This window comes from Rhipicephalus microplus, chromosome X, assembly GCF_043290135.1.
Source record: "Rhipicephalus microplus isolate Deutch F79 chromosome X, USDA_Rmic, whole genome shotgun sequence".
Lineage (NCBI taxonomy): Eukaryota > Metazoa > Arthropoda > Arachnida > Ixodida > Ixodidae > Rhipicephalus > Rhipicephalus microplus.
This window is the reverse complement of record NC_134710.1, coordinates 168,804,421-168,828,947: the sequence shown is the minus strand read 5'-3', so window position 1 is coordinate 168,828,947 and position 24,527 is coordinate 168,804,421. Positions and strand designations below refer to the sequence as shown.

General features: G+C 44.3%; 1 protein-coding gene across 3 annotated transcripts in view; it reads left to right on the top strand.

Moving 5' to 3' along the window:
- LOC119177133 (lipid scramblase CLPTM1L) overlaps positions 1-24,527 on the top strand; it is a 106,093-nt gene that overhangs the window by 63,202 nt on the left and 18,364 nt on the right. For all 3 annotated transcript variants that reach the window (XM_037428522.2, XM_037428521.2, XM_037428520.2), the window contains exons 12-13: positions 12,119-12,201; positions 20,514-20,548. In XM_037428522.2, coding sequence (XP_037284419.2) covers positions 12,119-12,201; positions 20,514-20,548 — 118 coding nt within the window. The remainder of the gene's footprint in view (positions 1-12,118; positions 12,202-20,513; positions 20,549-24,527) is intronic.

The window sequence follows — 24,527 nt, the reverse complement described above, 5'->3', positions numbered from 1 at the left end:
TTCAAACTTAGTTAGGACACCATAGATACCAGGGTGTCTACTACCAACCTGGAAAACCTGGAAAAGATAGGGAATTTAGACCCTTCTGGAAAAGTCATGGAAAAGTCAGGGAATTTCTGAAAAACCTGGCCAGGTCATGGAAACTGATAGCTTTTTTGTGCAGCCATCACAAAAATAAACATTATCATTGATCAAAGCATAGAAAAATGATCTTCCAACTGCAGCTACAGTCAGCGGCTAGAAAAGGTGTGAAAAAAAAAAAAAAAAAGATAGTGATTAACTGTTGCTTTTAGTGTAAATTGGATATGATACATCGAGCCATGTAGTACAATGTTTACTTATGTTTCAGCACCCGATATGGGAGGGAGCCTTGTTCACAATAAAAGCCATAATAAAGGCACAGCATACTTAAGTATGCCTAAGTATGTGACGTAAGCTGTGAGAGTACATTGTCAGAAGTGCCCCATCACTTCTGTTCACTGTATGTAGAATCGTCTGTATCTGGATTCCAGGTGCAGGCATGATGCAAGCTTCTTTTAAAAGCGAAGCATTTTATAGTCGCACCTACTCGCAAATCCGGCATTGGTGGTAGTGCCTACACTCTACTGTGCATGCTTGCGTCTCGCGTCTCGTGCTGCATGCTCGTGCCTCGTGCCAGCTGTCCCTCTCCCCCTCTCTCACCTGGCAAGGCTGACGCAGGCAGCGTCCACTAGTAAAAATCAAATGCTCGCACTGCACAACTGTTCACTCACCATGTATATGTAGGCACTGAATCGGGCGTTTGGAATGCGGTCAAGGGCGTCTTTACTTGGCTTTCGCTTGACTTTACACTTTGCTTGACTCGAGTAGATGCGATGGAAGCAATAGTACCCTCAACCAGTAGTGAAGCACGACCCAACATGAGTGTCCTATCCACTCGTTGAAGGAAGGCAATGCTTCTCCTTTATTTAATAAATACGAATAAAGAAAATGGAAATTGAGCATTCCCGAACCATACACATTCACGCGATACCCCCACTACTCTGTGACGCATTTACTAGAGTCCGTTAGCTGGTAGCTCGTGTTTCAAGAGTAGAACTTGGGTTACTTCAGCTAAATTTCTCATTTCAATTTCGTTAGAATGTGTAAATGAATCTACTGTTATTTTTTAGTGTGACAGCCACAGAAAAATATGTAAATCAAGCTAACGTGCCGACATCCGTGATTCATGTGTGGAATCGAGGTAGATGTGGCACCTTGATAGATTCCTTCTTGCAACCACATATTCGAATGTTGGCCTTTTAAACACCGTTTCCAGCTTTCATTGCCGCCATCTCAGGACTTCCGTTGCCTTCAATCGTCAGAGCCCAAAGACACGAAATCGAAATACGCATGTGCTCGTCGGAAATAGAAAGAAAGAAGGAAAGAAAATTTTGCAGTACGGCTCTGTTTTTCAACATTGTAATTACTTGTTGTCAAGGCAAGGTACACAGAATACGCGAGTAGTACTTATTGATTTTTTTTTTTTTTTTTTTGCAGAAAAGGATATTTCAGAGGTGCGCAAAATAGGTGGGGATGCAAATCAAGAGTAAATACAGCAATCCAGGTCGAATTAAATCTAATTCAATCCACGTCTTAAATAGTTGAGTCAGTAAATACAGCAGTTCAGTTCGATCGAATTCAATCCAATCCACATCCTAAGCGGCGTGGGCAGAACCGACCAGGCTCCCGTATCCCCACTTTGCAGGGAGGCCGTGAGATGGCACGACTTCTACGTTTTCTAGCAGCTTTGACTGCGATGTTGGACTATCGCAGGCTCCTTCAAACTTTCATGTGTGGTTGCTTTTAACTGGTGTGTTTGCTTTGTAGTTCTTCCAAACATCAAACAGCTGACTTGCTCACTGCCTGCCTCAGGAGGTTTATTTCACCAGATATACATATTTTTTTACATTTACCGCTTGCGCTCAGAACATTCTGAGTGTGTCTGGTAAATATGTGTACTTAATTTATATGGCGCGCCTGTTTTTTTTACCACTCGAGGGTTTGTTTCCGGTGCACAGAGTTTTCCAAGCAGACGTGGCGGTCATGGAGTTTGTTTTAAATCATCATGGAAAACCTGGAAAAGTCGGGGAATTTATTAATAACAAATTGGTAGACACCCTGAGATAGATTTCAGAAAACATGTGTTCATAGTAAAAGGACTTTGCCTTTTTAATGCAGCAGTTAGTTTGTTTCTGTTAGCTTTAAAGGCTTCAAAGTTCACAGTAGTATCTTTTGTGTGCAAAATGTTTTTTAACAGTAGACTTTTTTTCTTGATCATTTTGATGTTTTCTCGTCCTACACATGGGTTTCTCATTTTTTTGTTAGACTTCGCACTTATATAAGGAAAACATGTATTGTAATGTCTACTGAACAAGAATTCATGATAGCTCTTGTTTGGGTCTCTCTGAACATAAACAGATGACAAATCTTCCTTCAAAATGAGTGTACGGAATGAATCCGTATTTTTATTAGGCATATATTCATGCCTCAAATCGTCATAACAAGTTATTTTCTGTACGTGGTTTTGGGAAATGCAATAAAAACAGGGCAGTGGTCTTTCACCCCCCCATATATCGTGCCAGTTGTGCACACATCAGTGTCTACGCTGACAATAAACAAGTCTTGTATTACTTGACAAATTGTCATCACGCGTGTCGGTGTAGTAATGACATTATTATAACTACAAGCAGACAGTTTGTGAACGAATTTGCTCAAGATCGAGTTATATTTTATAAAGTTTATATTAAAATCACTGCCTATTAAAATATCATCCGATTAAATGTTGAATATTTGATTATTTCCTCAAGAAGTTCAAAAAATGCACTGATACCACCAGACGGTGGGTGGTAAAACACCATGTACAGGTTGTTCTTATTTTTACGCAAATAACTTCATAATTGGGTGTAATACACGTAAACTCCAGAATTATGTCACAGATGTCACGTGATTTATTCCCGTACAACGTACTGGAAGGCTGAAGAATGTCACCGAAGAACGTCAGCAGGCCGCAAATTCAAACAAGCGCAAGCTTGGGTCGCACGTATATCACCAACGATGTGGCTTGCCTTCCTGTCTGCTTCGTCCTCTCGCATTGTTCACTGCATTGGCCCCCGGTGAATAGCGTAGCCATCGGGGTAACTTTAGGTGTATTTAGTATAGCAAGGTCGTAATACGGCTTGAGGTGACTCGCATGTGCAATTGCTCTACCACGACGATGTAAGTCATCAGACGGTGCCAGAGGCTCAATTACATAATTGACTGGTGACATACAGGCGAGAACGCGCTAGGGCTCATGTTGTCGAGCCAGTAATTTGGACAAAAGGCCAGGAGTACTCGATGGAATTCAGAGCCAAATGAGGGCACCAGGCATAAAAGTAGAGAGAGGTCGATCGGTGTCATGCCTTAGCTTCCGGTGACCTTGTTTCTCGGTTGTCAGTGAATGGGCCAATCGTCTGCAATCTTCGGCGTACCTGGCAATGTCAGAAATCGCGATGCACTTAGATGAGTCAGGCGCGTAGGAGAGGATGGTGTCCAGTGTGCACGATGGTTTGCGTCCATACAAGAAAAAGAAAGGAAAAAACCTGTGGTTGCATGCGTAGCGGTGTTATACGCATGCGTGATGAATGGAAGGGCGGTGTTCCAATTGGTCTGGTCTGAAGCGATGGACATTGTTGACATATCACCAAGAGTGTGATCAAATCGTTCTGTGAGGCCGTTCGTCTGCGGTTGATATGCTGTCATCATGCAATGAACGATTTTGCACTGATTGAGCAAGGCTTGAATAACGTCAGACAGGAAAACACGCCCTCTGTTACTCAGAAGTTTGCAAGGAGCGTCGTGGCAAAGAACAAAGTTGTTCAAGATGAAAAAAATGCATCTTTTCTTGCGGTTTCTCCGCCGCGGCGGTATAGTGGCTAAGGTACTTTGCTGCTGGCTGCTGACCTGCAGGCCGCGGAATCGAGTTTTGGCTTTGGCGGCTGCATTTTCGATGGAGGCGAAAATGCTGTAGGCCCGTGTGCTCAGATCTGGTGCATGTTAAAGAACCCCAGGTGGTCGAAACTTCCTCAGCCCTCCACTACAGCGTCTCTCATAATCATATGGTGGTTTTGGGATGTTAAACCCCACCTGTCAATTAATCATCCTTTCTTGCAGTTGCTGTGGGTAGTGCTGCCGTTTTTGCGTAGCATGTTAGGTGGTCCACACCGACAATCATCCTCATATTTCCAGAAGCCAATGAGGGGAGTGGTACATATAAGTCTATACCGATGCGGTCAAATGGACGTGCCAGACAAGGCAGTGGCTGAAGTGTACCGGCTGGCCATTGAGATGGAGCTTTATGTCGCTGACATGCAGTACAAGCACATGCATACTTGCAAACAAATGTGTACATGCCACGCCAGTAGTACCCCTGACGCAGACGGTTGTACTTTTAAGAGCATCGGCGTGAGCACTTTGCGGGTCATTGTGGAAAGCAGTACAGATTTTCTAGCGCATGTAATTAGGTATCACTAGCAGCCACCTCCGACCCTCAAACGTGCAATTCCACCAATAGAAGAGGTTGTCTCGAATAGCGAAATGTGTGGCTTACAGCAGATAGTTCTTGAGAGCGGATGAGCTAGCGGGTCAGTCAGAAAGTCGAGGAGTTGGAAAATCCCCGCATCTTTGCGTTGCTCCGATGCCATATCTGCGAAGTCAGTTGGTGTCATGACAGCTGAAGAAGATGACGAGGAAGTTGGGTCAGCCAGCAGCAGCGAGCGGCATAGCGCATCAGCATCCGAGTGCTTGCAGCCGGATTGGTGTACAACGCAAATTTCGTATTCCTGTAGGTGAAGCGCCCAACAACCGAGGTGTCCCGATGAATCTTTGAGCGATGATAGCCATCATAGAGCATAGTGGTCCATGACTACTTCGAAAGGACGGCCATTAAGGTATGGGCGGAACTTCGCCAAAGCCCAGATAATAGCGAGGCACTCTTTCTCAGTGACGGAATAATTACACTCGGCTTTCTTGAGGGTTCAATTCGCGTAAGCGACCACATATTCTCCGTATCCTGGTTTTCGTTTAGCCAAAACTGCTCCAAGACATCTCCGTAGGCGCATCAGCGACAAAATGGCGTAGTATTGAAGGCGATGTTAATAAGCGCCGTAGTGGGACAAATGATTTGTCGCACTCGTGTGACCAAGCAGAAATGCCTTTGGAGGTTGTGAGTACATTAGTAAGAGGCGCAATGATGGAAGTGAAGTCGCACACAAATCGACAAAAGTATGAGCACAGCTCAATAAAACTTCGCAGTATCTTCATGGAATTGGGCTTCGAATATTCCGCCCCGGCGCGTAGTTTCGCAGGGTCCGGGAGAACACCCTCTTTGCAGATGACGTGACCAAGTACAGTGAGCTGACGTGCGACAAAATGATGTTTCTTGATGTTAAGTTGAAGGCTAGTAGAGGTGAGGCACGTGAGAATAGCACAAAGATGAACAAGACGAGTCAGAAAGTTGCAAGAAAAAAAGGATGATGTTGTTAAGGTAGCAGAGACAGCTGTTCCACTTATACTTGTGAAGGATGGTGTCCACCATTTGTTATAAAGTAGCTGGGGCATTGCAGAGTCCGAACGGCATGACGTTAAAACTCATACAGCCCATCAGGCATGATAAATGCACAGAGCATATGTTTATTATATGCATTGCTACTTTGCCATCTCGAAATGTACTTTGATTGATAAGTAGTGATCGTAGGTAATCTGGTTCGGCACTTAACTTCCTTTCTGACACCATGTTTCAGTCAGCATAATCACATAAAAAAAAAGTGGAATTCACTAAAATTTGTGTTTATCTGATCTACCTTAGGAGCGGCAAAACGCACATTTAGGTAAATAGAAGTGAAAATGCTCTGCAACTATGCCAGAAATTTAAGTTTAGATGGCAGACTAAATTCCTTATATAGCATCATGTGCCCAAGGAAAGATAGGAAACAGATTACCACAAGCACCCTAGGCAATTCTGCCCAAGTCAGAACAAGTTTATATGGGCACCACTAGACTCGACTGTATTTTGCGTGTCAATTCATTGTGAGTTCCTGCCACTGCTTAACTGGTTCAAGAGAATTAACTCTTGTAAGTCAAATTTATTACAGAACGACCACATAATTCTATATAGCTGGTGGTAGTATGGCTGGTAACTGTGAGTAGCTCCGAAAAAAGAATGTCAACTGCTTGAAACTTGATTCCGCCATGCCCTTATAAAAAAAAGCATTAATTTTCGCATGATGATAGATTTGCATAAAAAGGCCTAGAGCGGAGCCTCACCCTTGGCCACCACGGGTAATGCACCCCCTTACCAGAAAAAGATTGGCCACCCTGGTGCAGTGTTTGGCCATTGCGTCCCACACAAATACTACACCATTTGCAGTAAAAGTTCAGATACTTCTAATTGATTTTACTGGGAGTTTACTTTATTCTTCACAGTGTCTCTAATGACTTTATGGGTTAGGCATCTTTGAAGAGTGGACTTTGATATCCTGAATCAAGTAGGCATTTCTTTTTTCTGTCTGACAAGATTTTTTGCAAGCTACATGGCTTGCAACAACATTCGTTCCCTGGACAATTGGAGTTTCTTGCACAATAAGAGAGAGCTTGTTGCGTTTAGTGCTACTGCTTCTATGTCTACTCACACTTGTTATTTGACTCATGGCGATAACAAAAACATCAAATGGGTGCTGACGCATGGCTTATGCAGTGCAGAACATGTAACTACGTCGCATAGAAACTGTGTGGTAGTGCATGATAAAATATGTAAGGTTCCCACATGCCATGTGCCAGCCATATGCTCTCTTGCTCCACTACTCCGAAGATGAGGAGAGCACTCATGTGCACCCTTTCCACTGCCAGAGCAGACACTGTAACATGCCACTTGAAAAATGTGTTCACAAAACATTTGTGTATTTAAACTGTATGACCACTCACATCAGCAGAAGCTTTCATTTTATACCGTTGTCTTCCTCTACGGCAGCAGTAAAAATTGATTATATTGAAATTTCATATATGTGTACTTCGTGTATCAAGGTTTAAAATACATGGTGTTCTACAGACATCAAGCATAAAAAGTTATGTACTGTGTTGGACTGAGGTTTTTGTTATATTCACTATATTGAGGTTCAACTGTATGATGAGTCCACAATTATAGGTTCTATTGTAAGACATATTTGCATTATGGCAATCATATGTAATGATTATGTCTAGGATGTTGTAAGGCCCTGCCACGGTGGTTTAGTGGCTAAGGTACTCGGCTGCTGACCCGCAGGTCGCGGGATCAAATCCCGGCTGTGGCGGCTGCATTTCCGATGGAGGCGGAAACGTTGTAAGCCCATGTGCTCAGATTTGGGTGCACACTAAAGATCCCCAGGTGGTCGAAATTTCCGGAGCCCTCTGCTACGGTGTCTCTCATAATCATATGGTGGTTCTGGGACGTTACACCCCACATATCAATTAGGATGTTGTAAGGTGTGTAAGTGATCACACACAGAATGATAACAAAAATAGGTTAGACCAGCTTAGTTGGGTAAACTTCCAGAATGCCAGATACATGCAGAATGCCAGATACAGGGGTGCAACATCTACGCCAGTTATTGGATACAATTTCTTACTTTTGTGCTATGCATGCATGAAAGGTATTGAAATTGCACAATGCTACACCAAAATGCAAACCAGCCTCAATATTATTTCAGGGGCACTATCGCTAGTGAGAAAGGGGGGCTGCATTGACCAGCTGCAGTTTGGGTATTATCATAGTTCCATCCAGATGTGCAGGCCTTGACCCTGACTCCACCAAAAAAAGGGGGGGGGAGGGGGGGGGGTAAGGTTTTCTGGCCTTGACCTATCAGGTGCGGAGATCAGTCATTTTAATCATTGTACCGTGTTTACTCACGTAATGAACACACTTTTTTTCTAGAAAAATCGGAGCAAAGTTCGGGGGTGCATGTATTACGCGGGGTAAATTTTAAAAAGCGTTTTCGGGAGAAGGAAAAAATGTGGTAATGCAAAAGAAAGTTAGATCGCTTAGCCTTTCGCAATTTACATAGGCGCATTCTGTTTGGAAACAGCTTCTTTGATGCACTTTACTAATCTTCGGTGGTTGATGGCGCTATCTTCTGCAAGCTGTCCCTGGGCCCCCCTGGCATGCCATAAAAAGGTTTTGCAACTATCTTTTCTCCCGATCCTTTAATGGAAACAGTGGTATCTGCTTGTCATCTCAAGGGGCACCCAAAAGGGTGCACGGGGACACTGGGAATGATGGGACAGTTAGAGTGAAAAAAAAAAAGAGGTAGACTAAAAAAGAAGGGGGGAGGGGGTGTTCTCAGGAAGGGATGGTCGGTTGGCACAGGCAGCTTGGTGACCTTCCTGTGCTTATCAGCTGGGATGTCTCTACACTAGCACCCACAGCTGGTGAAGGTGAACCCTGTTGTAGCCTGGTGAACCCCCTTGTATAGCACAGATAAGACGGGGCTGCTGATAGAAAAAAAAAAGCAATAGGCACGCAGCAACCAGCGAAGTGGGGGGGGGTGAACCAAGGTGGTTGAGGGGGGTTGGCAAAGTAATAAAAAAAAAACGGAAGAGAGCCAACAGTTAGCAGGACTGCAGCAGATGAATGTAGGGGATGCGTTTATTACTCGGGGAAACGAAAAATCCAAATTTTGATGACTGAAGTTTGGGGTGCGTTTATTATGCGAGTGTGTTCATTACACGAGTAAATACGGTACACTGGTGTACTGTGAAAAAGCGAACAATGATTTAGAAAGGGCTGTTAGTACTACTAGCTGTCGCGGGACAAAGCATATTTTTGTTTCTTAATTACTTACTTATGTATGCTCAGTATAATTACAAGTTATGATTGTTGACACCTAAAAAAATTACTGGCAATTGTTCAAAGCAGTGTATGACGTTTTCTTGGCATAAAAAGCAATGAAACAAGATTGTGCACCAGTTTTCTTTGCTTGCCACCCCTACTTGCTCTTGCTTTACGAATCTCCTGAATCTCAAAGTCGCCAGGTTGACAAGTCCTCATTTGCATTCGTGGCACCTGCCAAATGATCTGGCAAGTGTTACATATGCTAATGTGAACTTTTAACTGGTTGCACTATGGGGTGTTTCAACACACTGCTTTTATTGAAGTAACACTGCTCGCATGTACTGCACATGAGTTACCTCTTGTTAACTCTTTCATTACCACTCCTATTCAAATCGATCACCGGTGATCCATAATTTTAGATTGTTGATTTTGGCATGTCAAATTTGTTTCTCGTTCGCCCAGCGTTTTCTAGTAGGCAGTCCAGCCACTCAACTTTCAGAAATAGTTTGAATTAGCCCGTTTGGGCAATATAGCAATTTTTTACAGACCTTTGCACAAACCAATGTGCGTGTATTATTGGAAAAGTGAACTAGGCTGGCGAACTTGACAAAAGTGCGTGCCTCTCGTGGTTATACTACACAGTAACATCAAAGTTCTCTGATGGAAAGAACCTTTGCTCATGAAATATCGAGTTAAAGTGTCAGCTTCGCTGTTTGACTATCTTGAGCAGTAATAATTGCCAGAAATTTATGCCAGATATTCAATAGAGAGCTGTTCCTAGGAGTAAGAGAAAATTTGTTCTACAAAAATTATTTATGAAGGTCAGTTGTGTGTTCAAAGTGTCGAGGTGACCTTCTCTGACAGTTTCCAGCAGCTTGGTTTAGCTTGCATCATTATATCAGACACAGGGTCACATCTAGCGTCATTAGTCGCTCCTATGGCGTTGTCGTCACGTGCACATGGGAGTGCACCAGCACTGCAGAACACATGAGCTGTTCGAAATTGTTTTGCAACCCAATCTGTATTGAATAAAGACGGGCTTAGAGTTTTAGGATGACATCACCTCAGCTTTAAGTTTTATGGTGATGATGTTTTGTGTCAGCCTGAGACATCCATGGCCATTCATGGGCTTGTTTTGTTTACATTCTCAAGTTGTCTCCTCTGCCGCTAGTGCGTATAGCTTCTGACTTTTGTGCACAATCTTATAGCTACTCTGGTTACGTGCGTGGTCCACACTTTGCTGGGGCACGGTGTGCTGGCGCTGGCTGCAGAGCTTCTCCTAACAACAAGAAGGCCCCAGAGTACATCTTGGCCCCGACTACGAAGCAGTGCGAAACATTTTAGAACTGCACGTGATATTGTTCTTTATTTAATATTATATGCACAAAAATACAAAGAAATGTGCTTGGATATATTGAAACGCCTATCTATGCGGACATATTAAAGGACACCAATGTGGTTGAAATTTCCGTAGCCCTCCACTACTGCATCTCTCATAATCATATGGGGATTTTGGTATGTTAAACCCCACATATCAATCAATCAATCAATCAATCAACTTATGCAGAGTGAGGTGGCTCATCGAAAAAGGTTACGCTAGATAAAATAGCAAAGTTCATCGGACATCTCATTTATAGAGGAATGATTCACTTCATGGGCATCTATCTATGTTTGAACACCTTAATTGATTGATTGATATATAGGGTTTAACGTCCCAAAACCACCATATGATTATGAGAGACGCCGTAGTGGAGGGCTCCGGAAATTCTGACCACATGCACCAAAATCTGAGCACACAGGCCTACAACATTTCCACCTCCATCGGAAATGCAGCCGCCGCAGCTGGGATTTGAACCCGCGACCTGCGGGTCAGCAGCCGAGTACCTTAGCCACTAGACCACCGCGGCAGGGCAATTTGAACACCTGGAGACTCTTGTCGCAAGACAACAAAAATTTTCTGAGAAAAGTGTATGAGTACACTTGTGTCTCGTGAAAAACCATGCATTTCTTCACCGCATGGCACGAGTAACGAAGCAGCACCTCGGTTCTGATTTACTTTGTATGTGAAGAGAAATATTTGGAAAATAGTTATTTTTTATACTATTTCTGGGTTATCTGGGTCATTTATCTACAAAATGTATATTCTGAATTTTCTTTGTTTTGAATATTTTTGCGTATATAGTGTTTTTCATTGCACTGTTTACCAGCTGGCAACCAAAAGTTCCAAAATTTTCACATTTTTAGTCATTGTAAAATATTTTTGCTGCTCTACAACAGATATTTTTTGGAAAGAGCATTTCGTTGTTCATAGTTTGGTATGCTGCAATGCGTGTTGGAGTACTTTTCAAGCTGGTAAAAACGATCTTTCCAAGACATACGAAAACAACAACCATTTTTGCCCGGTAACGAAAGAAGTAAATGGTAATAGTGTGTACATATTCTTGTTTTCTATTCTAAAAGTAAGTCTGCTTTGTTATACTGCTCCAAATGTAGGGTATTGGGTTAAAAAATAAAAGCTTCTTTTTTCTGTAACCTGCACTACATTTAGATTCTGGTGCACCAAAAGCAACTGAATAAGAAAAAACATTTCGATGCTCCAAATCCTATTTCACCCCTATTATAAAGTGTGTAGAGGCTTGGTATGCTACAAATCAACATAAATGCAAGAGATTATGGGTTGGACAACCATTAAATTCTAACACCAGCTTTAAATTTTGTTGTAGATTGGAATGCCTAGTTGAAGCTCATAAGCTATTCTGAATGTGCTTTCATACATTGATTTAACCAGCGCTGACATTTTGTAGGGATTATTCTATATATTATTTTATCCCCTTGTTCTAAGCTCGCATGTTGTCATGTGGCAGGTATTGCTAAGACTGCCTGCTCAGCATGCTGAAGTGTGAGAAAAAACTCAAAACGGCTGTTACAAATGCAAGTTCCTCAAAATACCTCAAAAAGTTTGACAACATGCTGGTATTACTCAAACTATTTGAGAATACTAGAAGTTTGGCTGCCATTTTTTTTTTAGTGAGCCATCATTATTCTCTAAGAGAATGCCAATTTCTTATATCAATGCCAATTTATTAAGGCTTCACGGTTGTCTAGCCTTGCATCATATATTGAGCATTTATTGAGTGAAAAGCTTTAAGTGGGATGTGAACTCATCGTTCACATTGTTTGTAATCACTTTTTCATTGCAACATCAATGTTGTCAGGTTACGGGGAACCTAAATCTGTTTTTCTCTTTCCCTGCAGGGAATGCGATACTTATCCTACTTGCTCTATCCACTGTGCATTTGGGGTGCAATATACTCCCTTGTATACCAGTCATATAGAAGGTAAGCATGAAACATTGATGTTGTGCTATAATGGTGCTGTTTAGCTTCGGGAGAAAAAGAAACTTTTATTCTACTATAGGCGTCTGCATGGTAATAATTCCCTGTTAAGGGGCCCTGAAACATTTTTCAGAATAATCATAAAATAAGCCCCACTGTTGGAACATATTACCGCGGGGATCTCCGTCAAAAAAAAAAATTTTTTTTAATTCTTCAAGTATAAAAGGAGTTGCTGGTAATTATCGCGCCTTCCAATAAACTTTCTCCTTTCATTTCCTCAAGTATGCTGGAAGCTGCATAGTGGAAGATGGCAAGAAGCCAAAGCTGTGCCTAAAAATTTGTGTTGTCTCACCTCATGACCTTGAGCATTTTAGCTTGTATTTCTGTGAACTTATTGGCCACTAACTTCAGATGTGTGTGCTGCAAGCGTGTGGTGGTATGCTGTAGTAGCTGCAGTAAGTATGGATGCGCCGAACAAGGCAGAGGCTGAAGTGTACTGGCTGGTCGTTGAGGTGGATCCAGCAAAAGTGATGCACAAATGTCGTGCACACACGAAGGTTTTTTTGAAGTGAAAGCAAAGCTGAAGTGCGAGCTCACACTTATGAACATTGGTCTGGCTGTGCTACACGAGTACCCCAGAGTGGACAGAATTTGCCCAGCTCATGTGATGGCTAGTAGCCCTATCCAGATTGCACAGTTTGGAGTGACTTCACTTAGGTATATGGAAGCTAAAGCATGTAGCTCACAAGGAGTGTATAAGAGAGCCCGTGTGCACGAGAAAGCATACGTGTAGTTTGGCAACGGTTTGAAGGAGCAGGTGTTTAGTACACCTGGGATAATTGTAGGAGAAAGGAAACATGAAGCAGATGTTCGTTGGTACTGCAGCAAAAGCTGTTATGAGATTATAACAAGGGCTGATTCTAGCACCATAGTTGTCCGCCGCCACTGGTGTCTGTAACCACTCTCGTGCGAAATAAGAAAAAAAACTAAATAAATGAAAAAATTTCGAGAACAGAATGGGAATTGAACACTAAGCAGCTTGGCAGCCCAGTGCTGTACCGCTGAGCTATGCCGATGCTTAAAAATCAGTTGCACACTGACCCTATGGAGACTTTATGTTGGGTAACGAAACTCATTAACACGTGTAATAAAGCATTTTAGAACAGTGAAGTAACAACGAGTCATCACACAATGCAAATTGTGCAATGAGTCACTCGTTGAATGCTCTAATCCATTACGAAAGCCTCAGGAAAATTCATTGTCGTCAGCCACAGCATCAACAAAGTGCACATAATGCCTTGCAAGTGTGAAGCAGGTGCCACGCTTTACCGAGGAATGACAAACAATGGCATAGTGAACGCTTCCCCACTACACACAAATTATCATGAATTATGGTGTAGTGAATACCATGCAAGTGTGCTTTGCGTTTAATAGTTGCCCCAAGACTGTCTGAAAAAGGCTGTAGAAAGGCTACTGTTCCAGCTTTCCCTGTGACTGTGCTGCACATACCACGCGGGCTTGGCTGTTTTTTGCCTGAAAGAGTTAAATGCCCTTTCATTCTTTTTGACACTGGAGATATGTATACTTTGTATTTACTCACTTAAAAATTACCAGTAATAAATTCATAGAATATTCTTGGAATCAAGCAATCAGCCAGTACTAATTGGACGTGCTTGCTGCATAGCTGAGGACGATACTGCAAAAGAGAAAGGGATTGGTTTCTGGCCATTTTTGGTATGAAATTGTGCATTTCCTGCTGTATGCAGTGCCGCGGCCGCTGGATGAAAGAGCGCACGGGTACGGCCTGCCGCGTGCTCCAAAACCGGCGTGACAGGTCTAGTTCCGAAATCACCACTGTGATGCCACCGGAGGGGGGGGGGGGGTGACAGTTTTCGCGAGCGCCCATAGAATCGCATGCGCGGCATGCTTGCGGTAGTTACGATTGAGCGCTTGCATCTTTGTGTGACCTGCAAAATCTTCTTTTAATATTCGTCTGGCGTGTTGCGCACCAGATAATTGCCAACCTTGCTTTGAGATACCTGCAGCCCTTTTAAATTTTTGGCATTGTCGTACACGAGATGGAACCTTGCACACCGATCAGATTTTGCGGAAGTAAGAATTGTGAGCACATTTTACTCAAATCCTACAAAATCACAACTAACACATCTGGAAGAGCTACACCTTTCTAATGCATCGAAATTAATTATAGTAGCCGAGTATGTTGCTTCAGATTTAATAATTTCATTTTGAATATGAAACCTCAGCAACTGCAGTTGCCACTGTTCCTTTAACACAAAATAAGATAGACCTTTTACTTCCTCAAAACACGGCTATAGTATTCATACAATGTAGTATTAGATGCAACAGCCACGAAATATACTTGGCATGTGTGCGATCTCATAAGAGTGGACTCTAGCCTCTTTGAAATTTCAGTGACTGTAGCTTCAGTGCTGGCAATTGAGCCAGCAGTTATGAAGTGAATAATATGAAAACTGTGAGATCAAAAGAGCGATGAAATGCTGCAAAATGCGAACATAACTGCTTGCGTCCCTGCGCTTTTGAATGTTTTTGTCTCTTTCTGTCCCGACTTTCTCATGATAATACAACTAGTTCAACAGTGAACACATTATCAGAACAAGATGCGTGAAAATATTTTATTTATTCTCAATTTAGGGCTGATCCTGGCATTTTTAATTTTTTTTTACTTCTTCACACTTTTGCATAATAAAATGACTTGACAATTGCTCCAGGTAGGTAGGCAGGTAAGCAACTTTATTGATTCACAAAGGAATCATTTGAGGGGGGGGGGTGGCAGGGGAAGTGGAAACAGGATGACGACGGGCCCTCGGGCCGCTCTAGGTGGCCATACACTGCTGTGCTTTGGCGACTTTTCTGGCCCAGCTCACTGTCTGGAGCTGTAACCCCGGTTGCGAGCTGCGCAGAGCAGCCTCCCATCGCTCCTGGTGTTCTGACACTTGCCACGGGGGCTTGGGTTTGTTCGGACAATTCAGAAATATGTGCTGGAAGTCGGCTCTAGTGCTAGAACAAAAGTTGCAATGAGGCGAGCTTTCGCCATGTGTAAAAAGGGATAGAAGAAAAAGGAGTCATCACTGTGTCCGTTTGAAGTCTGCGCCACGAAGCCTGGTCACTTCTGGAAAGAGATTTATGTGGCAGGGGATACGTTAGGCTGGAATTTTAGTAAAATAGCGTGATATCGTGATAGCTGAAGAGTCAATACCTGGCACCTCGAAGCGAAGGCAGGTTGCTGTGAGCTCGGTTGGTGAGTGCTCGGGCTTGAGTGTGAGCGGCCGTGTTGCCGGGGTGTCCACAGTGCGCAGGGACCCAGAGGAGGGTGATGAGGTGATCAGGCGGAGAAGAGGATTCGAGAATTTTAGCAGCCGAAGAACGAATTCGGAAAGTGGCGAAATTACGAATTGCAGTTTTTGAATCGAAAAAAATATACTCAGCGAAGGAGTGAACAATGGCTAAAGCAATTGCCGCCTCTTCTGCTTCCAGGGATTCTGTCGAATTTGGAAGGGACGCACTAGCAACCAGTTTTTGAAATCCGTCTACGATGGCTATCGCGAAAGCTCTACATATTTGGCCGCGTCTACAATGACAGCGGGAGACAGCAAACATGGCACTTCATCGAACGCTTCTGGTGGCTCCACTGGATTCCGAGATAAGCAGTCAGCATCATGGTGTAAACGGCCAGATTTGTAGGACACCGAATAGTTATACTTTTGGAGCCGTAGTGCCCATCGTCCAAGGGGCCCAGTGGGGTCCTTCAAGGATGCGAGCCAGCAAAGTGCATGCTGATCGGTTGTGACGGGGAAATGCTGACCATGTAAATAGGGCCGAAATTTTTCTACTGCTCAAACGAGAGCAAGGCATTCTCTTTCAGTGATTGAGTAGTTCTTTTCTGCCTGCGAGAAGAGACAGCTGGCATAGGTGATAACGCGGGCGCAGTCGCATTGATGCTGGACCAAAACAGCACCGATTCCGAGGCCACTGGCAACGGTGCGGACTTCTGTAGGGGCGGCATTGCCAAATAAGCTAGAACAGGTGGTTATGTTAGCAATGTAATAAGTGTAGAGAACGCCGTAGCCTGCGCAGTACCCCATGTGAATGAGACATATTTTCTCAGTAAGTTTGTGAGAGGACAGGTTACTTCCGCAAAGTTGTTCACAAAACGTCGAAAGTATAAGCACAGACCAAGAAAGCTGCGGACTTTTTTAGTGCAGGTCGGAACGGGGAAGTTCTGCACGGCTCGCACCTTATAGGTATCTGGGCGTACACCAGAGGAGTGGATAAGGTTGCCCTACAAGGTTAGTTGCTGGCGTCCGAAGTGGCACTTTGACGAGTTCAGTTGGAGACCGGCATTGCAAAAAACAGCCAGTATTGAGGATAGCTGGTCAAAGTGGGTCTCAAAGGTAGGAGAAAAAACGATAACGTCGTCCAGGTAACAAAGACAAATTTACCATTTGAACCCACGCAAAAGAGAGTCCATCATCCGCTGGAAAGTGGCCGGAGCATTGCATAACCCGAAGGGCATGACCTTAAACTGGTAAAGACCATCGGGTGTGACAAAAGCGGTCTTTTTGCGGTCCATTTTGTTGACAACAATTAGCCGGTACCCTGATCTTAGATCAATAGAAGAAAAATACTTAGTGCTGTGAAGACAATCCAGGACGTCGTCTACGCGCGGTAGCGGTATGACGTTTTTTTAGTGATCTTGTTCAGATGTCGGTAGTCAACACAGAATCGCCAAGTGTTGTCCTTCTTTTTGACAAGAACTACAGGGGAAGCCCATGGACTACATGATGGCTCAATTATGTCTCTGGCGAGCATTTTGATTTTGTCGACTTCTGCTTGAATAATGTGATGCTCGGTTGGAGATACGCGGTATGGCTGTCCATGGACAGGGGAGGCATCGCCGGTGTCAATGCGGTGCTTTACAGCAGCGGTTTGACCTAGCGGACGATCACAAAAGTCAAATACGTCCCAGTATGACTCAAGGACGTGAAGGAGTGCGTCAGCTTGATGCAGCAAAAGGTCTGACGCGATCATTTTTTTAACGTCAGCAGACGGGCCTGCTTGCGAAGATCGAGCATGCGTGTAGCTGCAGTGTCCACCATCGTTGGAAAACAGAGCTGAGAAGATGCATTCATCAGAGGGAGTCAGCATGGCGAGGGCAATTCCACGTGGTAGCACGTGTGGACACAGAGCAAAGTTGAGCACTGGAATGCAGGCACGGTCCGCATGTAACTGAATAACAGTATGTGGTAAGGTAACAGTGTGAGTCAAGAGAATGGATGTGATGGGCGCGAGCACATAATGGCCATCGGTTACAGGTGGCGAGGGTGTTATGGTGGTTGTAGTGACACGTATCGTGAAGGATTACGGACGCTAGCGCGGGTCCGGTCTTAGCAAGCCTCAAGGTGAGGACCAAGGTGCTCGCGTTGGCTTCGGAGAGATACGGGTCGGCGCAGCCTGGCCATGCACTAGGACACCGCTTCGCTCCTCGGCCTAGCGTTCAAAAGGGGGGGGGGGCATAAGGTAAGCGTTTGCCGCGGTTGCAAAGCTGCTGTTGGGGAAGTCTGAACGAGCCCCAAAAGGAGCCGACGGACGGAAAAGAAAAGCGTGCTTACCACCATGTCGTCCCCGGAAAGGTTTCTTGCTCCCTGACACTCGTGAAACTTCTCGGGAGACTCTGTGCGCGGCGCCACAGTTGACATCGGCTACCGGGTGAGAGGGGTTAAGCGTCACTCCTCGCTTTTCCAGTGCGGAGACCATGGAGGAGGGGAGTCATGTCGGGACATGAGAACGGAAAAAGAGGCGGCAAAGCCCACGCAAAGGCAGCAGGCTAGCCTCAATTCCCTCATGGTGCAGGTCACAGTTTGCGGTGACAAACGGTCGTGTTCAGCAGAGCACATACGAGTTTCGGGTGGACTAGGTGGATCAATCGGGCAGGGCAGGTCAAGTTGCACAGTACCAGCAGAACAGTTGATTAGGGTGGAATGAGCGGACAAAAAGTCAAGTCCGAGAATCACATCATGGGTGCAGTGAGAGAGAAGGATAAAGAGAACTGAAGTTTAATGGCTGGCAATAGTAACGCGTGCATACAGACGCCAATCACAGTAGCCGTACTACCATCAGCAACACAAATACTGCATGAAGGGGTTGGAGTAAGGACTTTCTTTAAGCGGTCACGAAAGTGCAAACTCATCACAGAAATATGGGCGCCAATGTCTACCAAGGCTGTGACAGATAAATCATGTACTTCAACATTGATCAGGTTATGATTGGTCGGGAGCATCAATAGAGGAACTGGAGAGCAAGTCGTATCAGCAGCGTCACCTCCAAGAGCTGCAGCCATTAGTTTCCCGAAGGAAACCGCTAGGCAGAGGATGGGCACGGGGAACGAGGTGGCAGCAGAGACCGGAAGTTTGTACGTGGAGGTGAAGGTGAGCGACTGTACTAGGCAGTGGTTGTAGTGGTCGGGTCATAATTAGCTGAGCCATCATGCCGTGGTAGTTCCTGGCAAGAAAGATGGGCTGGTGAGTGGAAGTTGGGGAAGCTTGGGTTTTCCAGATACGGTGAGGTCCACGTGCTTCGGCAATGATGGGAAATGTGTCCCACTCGTTTGCATCGAAAGCAAGTCGGCCTGTCGTTAGGCGTCCTTCATGCATTGTGGTGACGGTTACGTGGAGCAGGGCGGCGATAATGCTGTGGGTGGTTTGGAGGTAGACGAACTGACAGCGTCGGGACGGTGCACAACACAGACCATGTGAATGCCCGCATTGGCTAGTTCTTGGCGAACAATGGTCTGTATTAGTGATATGGTCAGCTGAGGATCACTCAGTGCCAGTGCTCTCAAGGGTGAGGGTGATATGGCTCTGATTTCTCGGCTTATGATTCTCGTGATGTCACCGGAGTGTGGATTGGGCTGGGTCGCTATATGGAGATCCTCACAAGTTGACGTCGCAGCAGTGTTGGCAAAGTGCATAAAGTGGTGGGCAATGCGACAGCTATTAGCCTCTTAAAAGCGTTGACACTCCAAGATAACATCTTGAACAGTGGAACAGCCTTTGCAAACAAGGAGGTTAAATACATTGTCTGCGATGCGCTTGAGCACGTGCGCTACCTTGTCGGCTTCAGCCATGGTTTTGTCAACTTTACGGCAAAGGGTCAGAACATCTTGTATATATGCCAGGTACGACTCTGTGGAGGTCTGAACACGTGTGCCATGTTCTTTCCTAGTGGCCTGCTTACAGCCGGCAGATTGACCAAACAACTCGCGTAACTTGGTCTTGTATACGTTCCAGCTCATGATCACATCCACATTGTTGTTAAACCATGCCTTGGCCATTTATTGTAAATAAAAGATGGTGTTCAACCTTGCCAGCATCAAGGTATGGTCCCATCTGTGATTGTCGCTGACCAGCTCGTAGAGTTAAAGCCACTCATCCACGTCCTCACCGTCCATTCCCAAAAAGTTGCCGGTATCACGGGGTGGAGCGGCCACGAGAAAAATAGGGGAGGTCGGTGCCACTAATGCGTTGGGTGCAGCAGCTGAAGAAGCATCGCTGCCGGTGGAAGCAGCGACTTGGCGTCCGCTGTGTATTTCCATCATGCGTTGTAACCCAGCACCTCCCACAAAAATGTTGCATAAAGGCAGACGGGAAATTAGGTGTTTCAACATATATTTACACGGCGCCAACGCGCAAGCCAAGATGGAGAGCAAGAGTACACCCCACACACCAAAATCACATCGTCTTTCTTGGCACCTGTCCCACTGCTTAAGAGAGACATTTTCTCATAACAATATTTACTGCATCATTAATGAAAATTACTAATAACATAGGTCCAAACACTAAACCCTGTGGCACTCCAAATGTAACTGTTACATCCAAATGTGACTAATATAGCATGTTGTGCTCTATTTTATGATAGTACATTTAGATAGGCCTCTGTATCATGCACTCGTTCCTTTCAGTTGCGTTGCTCTACGGCTGTGTGTGCATTTTCTCACAGCAAGTAGTAAAGAGTGAAGGAGGAATGGAATGTAATAACTGGTTATTAAACAAAAAAAATTAAGAGGAGGAGGAAAGCACAAGTAAACATAGTAGAAATGAAGGTGAGATGTGCCACAGAGATTTGGCTGGCTGTAGTATTGTAGCATGAGGGAGTTGACATTTTCGTCTATCTACCTTTGTTTTATATCCAGCTCTTTCATGACGGATCGCATACACGTCTATCTTGGTATGAACATTTAACCACAAGGCTTTTCTTGCTCTTTCTTTTTTGCTTAGCTGGTACTCCTGGTGCATTCATAGTCTCGCAAATGGTGAGTTCCACACCCTACCTCGCTTTTGTTTGCTGGTTTATTTTGCAATAGCAACAATCCATGCTGTTCAAATTTATAAGAATTAAATTGGCTGATTATATCAGCCAAATGATAAGTATAATTTGCAGTGGACTAATCACTTTAGCTCCTCAATATATATGCCAAAATATTGTGTCCAAATTTGTATGCTTTGCATTTACATTGCATACAGAGACATACTTCCTTGTTGGAAATTTGCAATTTTCTCCACTTGTTCTTTTTCTTCATGTCTGTGCACTACTGGTTCACCATTTTCTTTTTATTCTCTAGTTATCACCTTGCTTTAAGAATGGCATGAAAAGGAAATATTGAATTGAGTTATATGGGCAGATTGTTAATCTAGCACCATCACTTGCTATTTAACCTTCAGACCAATGTCTGTGCATTCTCTGTCCACCAATGGTTCAGAGTTTCTCCTTGAGTTTCAGATGCAATTTTTATGTGCCAACGTGGCTTTATGATGAGGTGCTCTACAGAAACAAATGCTTTTTGAAATGATATTGCACCATTCAGGATGGAAGTCAGTCACATAGAGTTTTCAAATACTAATATACTAGAGGAAAATTTGTCGCTCGCACTTATGGGAGCTGCAACGCATGGCACTGCAGCCAGCATGGGAATTATGGGTAGTACATACATGTATTTGTCTAAGCTTAATTCGTTCGGCTTCATTTGGCCCTTCGAGGTGTGCAGCTGCTTTGTCGCTAGACAAAGTTCAGCAGTTCCACCTCACTGGACTTTGACCCTTTTGTGGTTCACCAATTCAAATTGGTTCACAACGTTCACAACAGTCTTTACATTCATTCAAAGCAGAACCAGAACACAACAATAAATAAATACACAAGTGTGTTCGAAGCCACTAACACGAAGACTAAGATTAGGCAAATCCATGTACTTCCCGTCATTTCCATGGTACAGTACGCTGTACCCATGGTGCTGAACGATCAAGGTGCCAGAGTACCCTCTGATAAATATTGTAGGGAACTCTATGGTCAGATAGTCTGCATGTAATTTACTTTTTCAGCAGTTTATGATTTGTGGTTCATGAGACTCTAGAACAGTGGTTATTGCTCTTCAACTTTCTGGCCTTGTGGAATGCCAACGACAATGAAGAGTGCCTTGAAAGCCCCGCCTTTTTTTTTTAGCATGAAGGTTTTTTTTTAGCACAATGTATCTCCACATGAGCTATGAGCTATAACTGATCTAACTTTTCATTCGATAAATCTAAAGCCTGACTAAAATTCAATGCAAAGGGCGGAGGTACAAGTGCGGTTCGTTTGTACTTTCATCCGATCTTTATAGTGATATTGCATGCGCTAGCAACTTCGAACTATTTCTCGAGAAAATGTTAAAGCCTTCACGCACCTGCTGTAGAATGCCCCTCCTTTATGCACGCAGAACACTTAGCATATACGAGTCTTTCGAAACGTTCGCAATCTATTTGCACTCTCTTCTGAGGACAAACTTTCAGATGCCTTCATAGATATACTGAATGTTTATTTTTACTTTAGACCCATCATGATGGTCTAGCATTTATGGTGCTTGACTGCTGACTTGGAGGTCACATTTTCGATGGAGACGAAAATGCTGCAGGCCCGTGTAATTAGATTTAGGTGCACGTTAACTTTTTGCGACAGTGGGAACATACGTCCCATTTTTCTATCTCTAGGAAATCTTTTCTCTCACATTACCCAATGTAATTATTGCAATGCTAAGTCACTCATATCTTGCCTTAGTGTTCGTAATTTCAAGGAAAATTTTTTTTACCATGCTTATAAAGGGTGGTTGTAGTGTTACAATAGCATTGAATTTTGGACAATTTTTTTATGATAGTGAATTTTGTTCTTCTTCAGATTGATAGAACTTACCAATTAAAATTCCAGATAATTTCTTCTTTTCTTGTTTTTTTTTCAGAGAGGTGACTTTAGGTTCCAGTCATTATGTGTTTTTGTAAATTTTGCACAATAACTTAAGGGTCCCCCAATAACAAAATTGGGGGACTCTTAAGCTTTGCTTTTAAGAGTTGAACGCAATAGCGATATTCTGTTCTTAGAGTGTACTTCAAACACTTCCTGTATGGAATATTTTCAAACTTGCTATGCACACACTAAGTGGCCCTAAGGTTTCAGTAACCTGTGTGCCTTTTGTAGTGGGTGACTGGCTTTAAACTATGGATTCATTATGATAATCGCATGTTCTGACGCCCGATGGCTATGTACGCTTGTACCAGGCATTATTATGGCAACATTTAATGTTGTATTGTGAAGCATGTATAGAAGACACGTGTGTTTGTAAGGCATGAGTGTTGCTTTCACTGTATTTTCAAGCAGACCAAGTTATTTTCACTGTATTCACAAGCAAAGGCACGGCTTTGTGGTAGAACACCCACTTGCCATTCAAACGACCCGGGTTAGATTCCCACTTGGACCCAGATTTTTTTACTATTTATTTTATTTGCATCTTTTTTATTTTTCAGTCATGCAAAGATGATTTTTCTCTCACAACCAACAACACCAATGCCGACTCTGGAATTTCTGCGAAATGAAACTCTATTGCGTTACTAAGTACATAGGAACAATTCCCTGTGAAATTGCCCCACTTTACCCTCAGCCCGATTGCAGATATTGGTGCATGAAAAATTTTTGTCTTAAAGGTGCCCTGAAACACTTTTTTGAGAAACCATGAAATTAATTCACTGAAAGCTTATTGCCTCACAAATCCAACACCGCAAAAATTTTAAGAATCCATTCAGTATGAGCGGAGTGTTGCGAAGTGCACCTCCGACGACGTTACGAATGGCGCCTCGAATCTCTCCGCTGCAACCACTGTTTCGAAAGACGGCGACACCAACACGGTCCCGAAGGCGCCACTGCTTCGAACTCCGCCGGAAAGGTCACCTGCCGTTTGGTAGCGTAGGTTTCTCAGCTCGCGACTGCTTCTGCGCAAAGCTGATAGACGAGCGGACGAGACGACGGTGAGTTTAAACAAGGTTTATGTACAGCATATATACAGAGGCGTTACAAATTCGGCACTGGGGCCGACAAAGACTCGAAGAGCCGAGCTCTTCTCTCTAACACACAGCTCTACTCTCAAATGGGTCTCTGTCAAAGGGGTCTCTCTCGACGCGCCGCAGGGCTTCTTATATATGCCCCGGGTCCAACCCAAACGTCCAACCCGAAGCGCCGCTGGTCGCGAGGTCAGAATCCTCCAATGAGGTCGCCGCTGGGCCGCGTCCTTCTTTCTCCTCAAATCTGGAGAGGCTGCGGCTGCAGGTGGCTGCACCCAAGGACGAGTGACGTCGCAAGGCATTGCGTCAGACCCACCAGACAGGAAGGCGCCAGTTGTTTACTCGACGGGCTCGCTTGCGGAGATGACTCAGTGCACGTGCACGCCAGAAAGGCGCCGTTGAGTTGTTGATCGCGTCAGGCGGGCGACGCGGGCTGGCCTTGACACAGATTGCCTTTTTCAGAGGCACGGACGTTCGCTGTCGACTCGCAGGCATAACAGCACCCCCGCCGCCAGACAATGCGCCGAAAAGGCGAGCTGCTTCCTCGGGGCTCGGATGACAGGCGCGCTCGTTCGCCAGGTCCCTCCAGGTTCCCCTCCAGGGCCATGGGGAGAATGCAGCTCCAGACTCTGTTCTGGGAACACATCCCATTCTTGACGATGGATCCCAGCTCCACTGGCTTGTCGCCACAACTTGTCGACCAGCTTCACTCGTCTCTTCTGACCACCTCCGGTTTCAGCACTTGTCGATGGTTCTGCAACTTGCCAAGAACGGATCGACAACAGACAACACATGACACGAGCAAGTGCCCTCGATCATCCGACAGAACACCAGACAAAGTATAGTTCAACATATACCTAGCTACGTGTCTATCTGAATTTAGTTCCCTCTACATCTAGAGGCACATGTGGGACACAAGACTCTTAAAATGAC